The sequence below is a fragment of the Heloderma suspectum genome, chromosome 2 (genome assembly GCF_057233095.1).
Source record: "Heloderma suspectum isolate Gila_16-S chromosome 2, 16-S_ref, whole genome shotgun sequence".
NCBI lineage: Eukaryota > Metazoa > Chordata > Lepidosauria > Squamata > Helodermatidae > Heloderma > Heloderma suspectum.
Window position 1 is genome coordinate 177,445,948 of NC_139459.1, and position 12,610 is coordinate 177,458,557.

Genomic DNA, 12,610 nt, shown 5'->3' on the forward strand with positions numbered 1-12,610 from the left:
TTGAGTAGCAGGCATGCTACTGCATCCACTCCACTGGTGCTTCTTCAGTTCTGAATGTGAGGGTAAAGGTGCTTTAGGAGACATGACTTCAAATGCAGAACTGATTTGCTTCCAGGTTTTGGCTTTATTTTTTGCAGCTAACATGACCTACAAAAGGAGCACCCCCAATCTACTTCTCCTGGGACAAGACCTGTGCCCTTCCCCATTCAAACTGATAGACTGAGACAGAACAGACTGAACTGTACCCCACCAAAAAGCGGGGGGGGGGACATTGGGAAAGCAGCAAAACAAGCAAAAACAGTGTACTAACGTGATAACGCAGTGGGTTTACGTGGAATGCTTTGAAGCTTGAGGAGTTGGAACAGACAGGTCAGCGAAGGTGTAAATGAAGAATATGGCTGCCAACTTGAAGCAGCCAACAAAATCCGGAACAAGTCTATCATATTTCTGGATACATGGGTGGTGATGACTAGGAAAGGCCGGTCACAGGGTGTTCTTTTCCCTAGGCATTTATCATTTCTTAAATTCAGCCAATTAACAGCACTTTATTTATGTTTATTGGCTCAATTAAAGAGAGGGCGGCCACATTAAGTATCAGTAACAGAATTTAGTGCACTTTAAGCATTATCTTTAAATATAGTTTCTTGTTGAGGCAAAGGCCCAGAGATCTCCTCAGCTGCCAACAATGACTTTTCCTCAAAGCCCCAGAGCATTTTTCAGTGTAAGGTGCCGGTTAATCAGAGCGAAGTGTACACTTTTCCAGAGTTAGACGTTCTAAAACTTTCAGACAATATGTTACAGTTCTCCCTTTGGGGGGGGGGGGGCGGGGTGGAGAGAGGGTGCTATATTTTAAAAATTCAGTATAGGTTCTTGAGCACGCTCCGGGAGAGAGCGCAGGACAGGAAGGCCTGGCGTGCTATGGTCCATGGGGTCACGAAGAGTCGGACACGACTGAACAACAACATAGGTTCCTTTCCTTTAAAAAGTAGGTTTTTGTTCAGTTTAAAATGTTTTTTTTTTTTAAATTCAGGCTTTTTATTTGCAATTTTGTTCAAAAATGTATTTATTTTTTATTCCAAGATTTCTTAAAATTCAAGCGGCACCTGAAGTTGCTTATCCACCTCCCTTCCCTCTCTCTGTCCTCCATCAACTTTTTTTTTTTAAATTAAAAAATGTATTACATTATCCGTGTCATTATTTTAATCCATTGGGGATTAAATCCAGTGCTGCATTGCCCTCGAAAAGCAGCGGTTGCGAGAAGGCAGTTTTGAAGGCGAAATAACGTTGGAGGGAGACTCGAGCCAAGCTGCGCGTGAGGTGACGCTTTATCACGAGAAGGCCGTGTGATTTGCCGCCGTGGCAGGCGACACTTCCCTGGGGGACCGTCCCTAGCTGCAGCTGCGTAAGAATGACAAGTGCCCGTCTTGCGAGGAAGCGCTTCTGGGAGCGGGGATGGAAGTTCTGACGGGAAAGTGGCAGTTTGAAAACCGTTGGGCGAGTTCTCTCCGGCCGCGGAGGCGACAGTCGCCTGCGCGCGTGCGGGGGAGCCGTTGGAACAGCGGCGAGAACTGTGGAAAGTCCGCTTTGGACTGACAAGCGGGAGTTGGGAAACGCCATAAGTTTGGGTCCCTCGTGACCGGGGTGGGAACTCGGGGTACTCGAGTCGTGTGAAGCGGGCCCCCCTGCGGGTGGGGGCGGGGTCCGAGACGGGGCAAGTCGCTGGTTTCAGGCGGGACACACATCGGGAGGCGGAGGCGCGAGCCGGGGTGGGAGCCGGTGACGGGACTTGAACCAGGAGGGGGGGGCAGCCACTCCTACTAGCTCCGCCCCACGCGTCTTCTCTTCCCGGAGGCGGCAGTTGTGATGAAGCCGCCGAGAGACTGGCTTTGTCCCAGAAGGGGGCGGGCAACTCTAGGAGAAGGGCCGCTGCGCCAGGCGACGGCTGAGGAGGCGGAGCCCCGTCGCGCGACGGGGGCAGGGGGCGGAGCGGGCACGAGTGAGGAGCGCTGGGGCCTGTTCTGTGTCAGTCGTGCGTGTGTCTGTGCGTGGGGGGGAGAGGAGAGGGGCTCGAGCCGCTCCAGGACTCCCCCCTCCCGTGGCGCTTGAGGCGGGCCCCTCTCTCCGCCATCCTCTCCCCCTCCCCCTCCCCCTCCCATTCCCCCCTCCCCCAACCTCCGCCATGGAGGAGGCATCCCGGCTGCTCGCAGGGCTCCAGCCTCCTCCCGGGGCCGCCGGAGATCCCTCGCCCCACCGACTCCAAGCGCCTCCGGGCCCGCCCCAGCCCCAGGCAGCCCCCGGACTTCAGGACACGGGTGACATCTTGCAGCAGATCATGGCCATCACCGATCAGAGCCTGGACGAAGCACAGGCCAGGTAAGGAATATGTGGGAGACGATCCATTCTGGGCGCACCGGGTGTGTGGGGCTCCTGGGATGGGTGTATCGGGGGTGGTGATGTACATTTCGACGTGAGATTTGTGATGTGTGCGCAGGGAGGGGTCCTGTGCCCCTCTAAATTTGTTAGGTGAGCTGCCTTTGGCCTGCGACAGTTGAGGAACAAGCACTTGGAAGCTTATGGCTAGAGGAATGGGGGGTGCTTTCTAAGATAGGGGTATTGGAGGAGCTCGGAATGGCAGGGTCTGGGGTTCCTGAGATATGGCTATTAGAATATGGAGACTTGGGGTAGGGGCCATTGGGCCTAGGCCCAAGCATGTAGGAGCTGTGTACATCTGAAACTTTGGGTTTATGTGAGTGTGTGCGCCGTGGGTTCTAGCTGTGCATTCGCAGACAAAAGGTTTTGGGAGCATTGGGGTTTTTAAGCCAGTAGCTCCCAGGCTGTCTGGACAATATTAGAGCAATTTCACATGTTATGCAGGGCAGGCATAGGTCTGCCACCAGGTCAGCCTTTGGATTCTTTGGCAAGTGTACCTGTATGCTATACATGCTTGCAAATGTGTGGCTGTTACATTAATGCTCTGCATTTGTAGGCAAACACCTAAAAATGTAATGTATAAAGAGGCCCTGAGGGTTGAGGTTTTGACACTGGACTCTACCTTGTGTCCCCAAATACTGGCCAGTCTGATCTGGTGACAGAGGGCCTTCATTTTGGGATCTGGTGAAGGATCCCATAATCTGTAATGGTCTTCCATGGTATGTTGATCACCAGGTTACTTAAGGGCCATTGGATATTAACCAGTTGGTCAGTGTCCAAATCAGTGTTTAAATTAGTTCCCTGAGCAAGATGTGAACTAATCAGGATTAAGTGAAACAGTACTATATAAAAGAAGAGCGACAAAAAAATAATTCTTTGTCAGGGATAGGTGCAATCCGTATAGGGAGAAGCCAAACCCAAAATTAGGGGATTAATTGTTTTCTGTTTTCCATTCATCTACACGCAATGCTAGAATAATATGTTCTTTCTTGGGGGGCCATGACCATTATTGAGGGAGGGTGATGCTGCTATTTTAACAGTACCATGGTCAGTACCTTTAATGGGCAGAGTTGGGTGTGATGTATTCATAGTGGTGAACTAGACAGGTCTGCAAGAACCATTGTGTAAGTGCAAGGAAACATGAGGACTGGGTTGTAGATCTGGGGTGAAAACAGATACATTGATAACTTACGTATCCTTGGATAAGGCAATCAAGTCCTCAAATTGGGCTTCTTGTATGATGTATCTGCTAGTGACAGTATTTTGGTCTGGGATCAGGTACAGCATACTGGATGTTGTATTCATTTTGTTCTTCCCTGTCTTGGGGTAAATCTTTGGGGATAAGGTGGTGGTTTATTTGTGGGTCCACAATAGCCATAATGGACATATAGCTATCACATAGGTGATTGGTTGAATAGTCATCCCAAGGTAATGGCTTTTACTTAGTAGTGACCTATGCTGCATTGGTGTTAGGGAACGTATTTGCATCCTGTTGCAGATTACAAGCATTCTTCTGCATATGGCTGGCAGTATAGGGAAGTGAAGTGCAATTTAAAAAAAAAGAGAGAGGGTTGTCTCCTCCTTTTAATATATTTGCTTATTTAATGCAGTTAATTTGACTAGGTTTCAACATTGTTTACCCTAAGTCTTGTGTTAAGTGCTGCACAGCACACTGAAGTTACATAGTCTTTGCCTGTGGAGCTAACAAAAAATTGTTTTGTCGTTTCCATTGATTTTGGTGGAACTTACTTCCACATAATGAGTTTTAAATTGGCATAATTTAGAATTCTTTTTGCTTAGGCAAGGCCATAAACAGCCTGAACTAGGAGAGGAAGGAACTTTTGCAACTTTTAGCTTGTATATACAATGTTTTGCCTGAGTAGCTAACTCTGGTTACTGGTCAGGCAGAACATTGTATACAGAAGAAAAGAAGTGCTCTGATTTGTTGCAGCCCATAAATACACACACACACACACACACACACACTTCCCCCTTAAGGGCCATTTCACATAACCAAGTTGGTGCACTGAGAATGGGGATTGAGTGGAACTGTAGAATAGACTCACACATAAGTCTACAAGAGTTACAAGCCCCCAAACATTTTTACTAACTTATGTGTCCATACATGCCTATGAGCTGTTTGTGGCTGAGATGAAGAAGATGATGAAGAAGAAATAGCTTCCTTGCCTGATTGCCTGGAGTTTATTCTTAAATTGCTGTAGGTAACTGGGCAAATGGCTACTTTCATGCGCCATAAAGTTTCTGACTAGGTCATGTTCTTTCAGCACATTCCCAGCTGGAAACTCAACTACAGAGTTGCCCAAAATGAACTGAATAGTGGCATGGAGGTTGAGTTGCAGGCTGAAGCAACCACATAACTCCTTCAGCACATGCCAGTTTTGGCAGTCCACTTTGGCTACAAGAACTGGTCCTCTTTCCATTTGCAGTGCATATAAATGGTCAAGTCATCTTTTTGCCCCATCATCTTTCCCTGCAACTTGAGACAAATACCAAATGCCTGTTTATTGACCACATACAATGACACCCTTAATGCAGTTTTCATTGGTACTGTACATTATAGGCTAAAATGAGCATGTTAAGTTATATCCAAGGATTTTTAAAATGTTGAATGAAATGGTTCCTTCAGGTGGCACATACTTGTTGGACAGTTTTAGCTATTCACAGTTAATTGAACAAACACATAATTTAATTTATCTTGCATTATTCTTGCTAACAGGAATTAAAAGTAAGTAGAAAGCAGGACCATGAGCTCTTAGCAGTACAGAGGAGTCCAACTCCCCATTCCACTCCTGATTGTTCCAGAGCAAAACTATTTAACATAGAGCAAACTTGTAAGTAGCCACTTGTCTGGTAGTCTGTGGTGAGTAAGATTCATCCTTGAGATAATTAGGTAAGGATTTTTTTGGTAAATTGGAAGACAGTTGATTCTTTTTTTCTTGCAAACTGTTTACAAGCCACAAATGACTAACAGACGTATGTGGACATATGTCGGCTAGGAAAACAGTATTGTGGGCTCGTCCCTTTGGTAAACCTATTTGTTAGGCGGCAACAGTGTGTGTGAATTCTCCTTCTCTGGAAAGTAAAACAGAGGACTAGGCTATCCTAACATGAGTTCACTGGACATGCTCCTCCCTGGGGGGTTGTATGTGTAGAAGTAAGAGGTGCACACTTGTATGTATAATATATATATATATAGTGCATATACATACAGGTGTGCATCCCTTACTTGTACACATGGATATGTATAAACAGGACAGAAGTAAAAAACTAAGACCTGAATAGTTCCTGCAAGAATTACCTAAACCTGTATGCCCATAGGAACACCATCTTTAAAGTAATTGGATACAATCTAGCACATAATTAGTTGCACTTAAGCCTACGGAAATCTGTGAGCTCAAGGCTGCAATCCTAAACACACTCACTAGGGAATAAGCACCATGGAACAGACTGTGATATGCTTCTGAATAAAAATGCAAGGATTGAGCTGTAAGTGCATCCAATTCTGTATTGGATTGTGGCTTTAGTGGCCCACCAATTCTAACCATTTGTGCCAAGGTAGTACCACCGTATTTTCAGTGTAATGCCATATTCTAAATATTGCTTTACTGTAGCACTTGGTATGCCCCCTTCTCAATAAATTTTAATATTGGGCTGCAGATAGAAAATGTTAGAGGGAGGCAAAACATGATCTGTGCCAAATTTCTGAGCATGCGTTTTGTAAAAAGTCTGTCTGTAAAGTAAGGTTATGATCTAATTAATAAAAATCTCTAATATTTAAGCTTAACACAAATTTTCAGAGGCATTGTTCTGTGACTCCATAACTTAGCTGCACAGAGATAGAAAACAAAAAGCAGGACCTGAATAATCAGTGCATTGTATTTCAGGGCTGTCGTCATGAAAAGCTATTCTAGAACCTGCCTGCTTAACCTATGGCATTGCTACAAACTCCACTAGGACTGGGGTGCTTCTGTTTAATGAGATGCCGGCTTGAGAAATGCATCCTCTTTTAGGGGCATAGCGACCTCTCTTGTGTTTCTCATGGGATTGAAATTAATTATGGGATATAACTAGCCTGATACAGGAAGAGCACAGCAGTATGAATTAGCATTGTTTCAGCTACTTGGTAGTGCATATGATTTGGTAGTAATCCTTTGGTACTGATAATAAAATAGAATGCATTGATTAATAAAAGGCAGACACCATAATTCCAGTCTGTGTGTTCACTGCAGGAAATACCAATGTACATGGAGCAGAATAATTGCTCTGTGAAGTGTGCAGCTGCCCTGTCATGAATTAAATTTAGTGGTAATGACAAAGTTGATGAAAGCAAGGAAAAGGTTCCCATCCTGTTCACCTGACTGAATCATCCAAAGTCAGAAAGACTCCTAAAGAAACAAAAACACAAACCCGGAATGACATGGCATTTATATATACAGGAACATGCATGCATCTGGGGACCCAGACTGAATTAAGGTTCCCGAGTATGTGTGTGTATAATAAATACGTACATATATAAGTTATCCATAGTTTCAGTGCAAACCTGTGCCGTGTTTACTCAGCTTTACTCAGTTCAATAAATGGGCTTAGGATTGTAACATAGTATGGGGTTACCTTATGTTCATAGAATCATAGAATAGTAGGGTTGGAAGGGGCCTACAAGGCCATCGAGTCCAACCCCCTGCTCAGTGCAGGAATCCAAGTCAAGAGCATCCCTGACAAATGGCTGTCCAGCCTCGTCTTGAAGGCCTCCAGTGTGGGAGAGCCCACCACCTCCCCAGGTAATATGTTCCATTGTCGTATTGCTCTTACAGTCAGGAAGTTTTTCCTGATGTTCAGCCAGAATCTGGCTTCCTGTAACTTGAGCCCATTATTCCGTGTCCTGCACTCTGGGATGATCAAGAAGAGATCCTGGCCTTCTTCTCTGTGACAACCTTTCAAGTACTTGAAGAGTGCTATCATATCTCCCCTCAGTCTTCTCTTCTCAAGGCTAAACATGCCCAGTTCTTTCAGTCTCTCTTCATAGGGCTTTGTTTCCAGTCCCCTGATCATCTTTGTTGCCCTCCTCTGAACCCTCTCCAGTTTGTCTGCATCCTTCTTAAAGTGTGGTGCCCAGAACTGGACACAGTACTCCAGATGAGGCCTAACCAGTGCTGAGTAGAGGGGAACTAGTACTTCCCAGGATTTGGAAGCTATGCTTCTATGAATGCAGCCCAAAATAGCATTTGCCTTTTTTGCAGCCACATCACATTGTTGGCTCATATTCAGCTTGTGATTGACAACAATTCCAAGATCCTTCTCGCTTGTAGTGTGGTTGAGCCATGTATCCCCCATCTTGTAACTGTGCATTTGGTTTCTTTTTCCTAGGTGCAGAACTTGGCATTTGTCCCTATTAAATGTCATTCTGTTGTTTTCTGCCCAGTGCACCAGTCTATCCAGGTCACTTTGAATTTTGTTTCTGTCTTCCAAAGTATTAGCTATCCCTCCCAATTTTGTGTCATCTGCAAATCTGATCAGCATTCCCTGCACCTCCTCCTCCAAGTCATTAATAAAAATGTTGAAGAGCACTGGGCCCAGGACTGAGCCCTGCGGTACCCCACTCGTTGCCCCACTCGTTACCGCACTCGTTACATAAAATGTTCTTTATGCATGAGTTGATTTATGCAGAAACAACCTCTAAGGTATACGAAATTATAATTTATTCAGCTCAACATGTTTCTATTTATTTATTTGTTTGTTTGTTTGAGTTGTACCCCACCTTTCTACCAAGAAAAATAGCACCCAAGGCAGTTTACAATGACAAATAAAACTTGACTAAAACAATAATAAAACAAATGCATTAAAACACATCTTCGTAGTACTGAAAAACAAAGCATCACACCATGTCTTTGCTCTGTTGCAAAGCCATTTCCAAATTTCAATTATAAATTACACTTTAGTGCATCTTTAGAAAATCTCTCTTCTCATTCCTGCATTGGTGCCTTTCCTCCTTTTTTTCTCAGTGCATTTATGTGTCATTTCCCAAGTTGCTCTGGTTTGCTGTGTATGGCAAAATGCAGAAAAGATTGGCTGTAAGATGCAGCATCGTGAGTCATAGTCTTGTGCAGCAAAACATCAAGACACTACAGTAGTGCAGGGACTTGAGATACTACATGAGTTATATGTAGGGAGACTCCTGTCCTCTAGTTTAAAGCCTAAAAAATAGATACTACAGGAATACCTTGACATTCATTCTTAGTTATGCAAGGAAAAACTGCCGTTTAGCTTTCCAAAGTGTAGTCATGCATAGGCTTGAAGTTTGCAACTCTGGGCCGAACTGTGTGTATGGAACCTAATCCAAACATTATACTAATGTGGTCTGACTACATTATTACAAGTCTCAGTATTTAAATTTAGAATCAAGAGCAAGCTAGAATGCTTCAAGGCTATAACAGCTCACAACACTTGTTGCTATTCGCTGTATAGGCTGATGTTTGTGTCAGCAATGAGAAATTTACTACTAAAACTAAAGCAAAACATCTGCTTTTAGTGGTTCTTACTCTTTCTGGTTGGTGGAAACTTACAAGCTGTTTATGTTGTGCTGACATAGGAGTAGACCGCATATACAAGCCCCTTAGCAGCCTTATTGCCTCCTTAATAAGACAATCCTTTTCTTCTGTCACTTTTGGTAGCAATCTCCACCTATTGCATTTGTGCAAAATGATATTGCTTGTGGAAATTATGCCAGTGTGGACTTTCACTCTGGCAGAGTAAGCAAAGTTATGTAGTATATCTGGAGCTTTGCATTTGACGTTCTGTGAACTTAAAGAACCACAGGGGTCATTCATGTTTGGCAGTGTGCTACCATCAAGGAGTGGAGTGTCCGTGGAAGCAGGCAATTTGTGCAATGTTTCGTTAAGTTTGTTGTGCTAGACTGTGCTCCATGACTGCTGTGAACTGTGAAGTGTGGGCTTTGAGGAATGGTTCCATAAATTTACCTGAGTGTAAGAGTTTTTCCTTTTGTTTGTTTATATTTGGAAGTTCCATGGTGTTTTAAGGTGTTATGTATGAGTCCACCTAGATGTTTGCCACTCTGAAAGACCAAAAAAGAGAGAGAGTGTCTTCCAGAGTGGCAACTGTCTAGGTGGACTGACACACAACATCTTAAAACATCATGGAACTTCAAAAATTAATGTTTAAGCATTAGCACATAAAAAGTATGAATTTGACACTGGGTAAAAGCTGAGATGGCTGTTATAAATTTTTTTATTTTTTTCTCCCTGTTGTAAGGTGTCTTAACAGTATTATTTTATTTATTTACAATATTTATATACCACTCCACATCAAAGAAATTGTTCAACAGATAGGGCACCACTACTAATAAGGCCCTTTCTCTGGTCACATCTGCTGCACCTCAGATGGAAAAGGACCTCTGAAGAAGATCTCAGTGTAAGGGCAGGCTGATATGGAGATAGGCAATTCTTCAGGTACCCCAGTCCCAAGTGGAAGGGTTTCAAAGGTAAGCACTAACACTTTGAATTGTACCTGGGAATGGATTAGAAGCCAATGCTTTAAGTACAAATGAGATATATTCCCACCACCTGGCTTCAGTTAGCAGCCTCAAGGCTGTGTTTCAAATTAACTGCGATTTCCAAACCATCTTCAAAGTTACTTTTGTAATGAGAGTTAGTGGGTTGGTCTTTTGTAGAGTTTTTCAGCTCAGAAGATTTTGGAACTGTGGAGTTCAAGTAAAGCCTTGGAACAGCATTGGCTTAGAGTGAGTGTTGACCTTTGCAGCTATCATTCAGTATATATCTTCAAGCAATGTTTGGAGATTTTTATTCAGGATTTCAAAACCATTTCCTGAAGGATCGCTATATTGATAGAGAGTGTTTGCATTTTGTGAAATCTGTTATTGAGGGTTTGTTAATGAATTTGTATTTTGTATTTGATAAACACCATTTAATAGATATACTTTATACAACCCAACTTTTTGGGTGGGAGGCATTCATGATATTTTCGGATGGATTTGTTATATGCACTAGCACAGTTAAGGGTCCACTGTTTTCTCTTTCTTTTGTACTGTCAGACACCTAAGGGATGTCTCTCTCCTGCCCAGAGTCTAAGGGTCAGTTTATATATTCCAAAGAATCAAGTGGTAAAGCTTTTTTGGCAGGGTGGTGGTAACATTCAGGTTGCTGGTAGAGGGTTGCATGCTGGAATACTCCTCCCTCTCAGAAAGCCTCTCTGCAGATATGAATATAGCATGTTGGAGAAGGGCATGTTGAATCCATCTCCTTGGTATGCTGGCTTTGTATGTATAAGAGATTTTTTTTGTGGGAGGACGTAAAAAAATGCAATCTCTAGCTTGAAGTAATACAGTCCAGGAGAAGAGTCGGCACATGATTCTACTAAATATATAAACTTGGCTTGTAGAACTGGACTGTAACATTTCAAACTGCACATCTGTTCGGATGTCATACTTTTAAATTAGTGTCTGTGTAAAAAAGCTCCCTACTTATACTAAACTAGTATACCAAGAAGAGGGAATCTTTCTGTGCTAACATTTTCTCAGTGATGTGCTAGTTTACCACATGAAGGGAGCTTGAAGGCCCTCCTTAAAAGTGGCCTAAAAATAATGTTAAATAAATAAATGCAACAGGGGAACATTCAGAGATATGATACATATACACCTGCAGTTTGAAATACTGCAATCTAGAAGTCTTGTTCTGCATAATATGTAGGTCAGCTCTCAGTGGCATTAATTTTGGTGTAACGCCACTGACTGTCTGTAGCTGCACCAACTTTAGTTTGCTTTTTATGAGATTTGTTAGGCTATAGCTGAAAGCTACAGCCCAACATGTCTTAAAGGAAAATGGGTTGTTGTCCAGAGAAGAGATTATTATTACTTTTTAATGCTAGAAGTATGGCCAATATCACTAAACTTTTTGGATTTATGCCTTTGTAACTGTAGCCAAGCAACCCTGTTTGTTTCTTTAAAAATCCACTTTGGAAGGGTGCAATGTATGGCATGGGGGAGACAGTTTTTTTTTTTTGCTCCAAATTTTAAATGGGGAATTTGGAGCAGGTAAACTAGATGGGGACACTAACAACTGTGTCCTCTTGAAGTGGCTTTTAAACAAAAAATGGGCTGCCAGTCTACATTTGCATGTACTATGTAATTCTGCTCTTAGTTTAAACCAAAGAGATGTTTTGTCTTTTGGTGCATAATAACAGTCATGGAATATGATGAAGACCAATGTTTTAGGTAAATTCTTAACTGAAAGAGCTATAGTCAGAAGGCAAGGTGTGGTCGAAGAGGGCACTGGACACTACTGTTAAGGGGCAGACCAAGGATCCACTTGATAACAGTTTTTGATACCATAGACAGCACTTGGTATCCTTGGTCTATAACTGTGAGGACAATATCATTGACGTATAAATCTGATATGATTGTGAATCACTTTGAGAACCATTGTAGTTGAAAAGTTGTATACAAATATTGTATAATGAAATAAAATTGCCCAGTCTGTTCTGTAGCACTGTCCCTTTAAAGCATTTTATGCTGGCTTACTGTTGGAGGCAAGATGTGTAACTGTAACTATTAGTTTGACTTGGGATGCAGTTACCCAGTGGCTTTCAAACTGTGTACTGGGAAACCTCGACATTCCTTTCCAGGAAGTGTACTGGGCTTCCTCAGTGAAATGATCAGTAATTGAAAAGACTAAGCATCCCTGAGAGACATTTTGCCCACCACTACTCATCTTCCCTTGTGATGTGGGGTCTCAGGGAGAGTGTTGCGTTTATTTAAGAGCACACTTTCAGTTCATGCAAGGCAACAGTGAGGCCCTATGTGCCTGCCCAGTAGCCTACATGAACAGTATGTGCCCCAGAACATGCCCCAGAATCCTCTGCAATGTTCAGTGGTTCCATGGATCATGGCAGACATTCAGAATTCATTGACAGACAAATTGATATGGAAAATGTTCCCTGAAACTAGACCATTTGAAAATCACGACAGTAAGCTATTGCCTGTTTTCAACATGCCAAAGGATTCGAGAATCATATGAGGATTGGCCATTGACCAAAGGAATGAGTTGTTGAGGACAACATGTTTGTATTTATCACCTATGCAAACAGAGCACCTGCAGTTTCTCTGGGGACTCTTGTGTTCCAAACAAAT

At 43.1% G+C, this 12,610-nt stretch overlaps 1 protein-coding gene across 2 annotated transcripts in view; it reads left to right on the top strand.

The window, feature by feature from the left end:
- The first annotated feature begins 2,025 nt into the window (after window positions 1-2,025).
- Window positions 2,026-12,610, top strand: part of PBX4 (PBX homeobox 4) — a 42,047-nt gene continuing 31,462 nt past the window's right edge. For both annotated transcript variants that reach the window (XM_084836430.1, XM_084836432.1), the window contains exon 1: window positions 2,026-2,373. In XM_084836430.1, coding sequence (XP_084692556.1) covers window positions 2,180-2,373 — 194 coding nt within the window. In that variant the 5' untranslated portion in view covers window positions 2,026-2,179. The remainder of the gene's footprint in view (window positions 2,374-12,610) is intronic.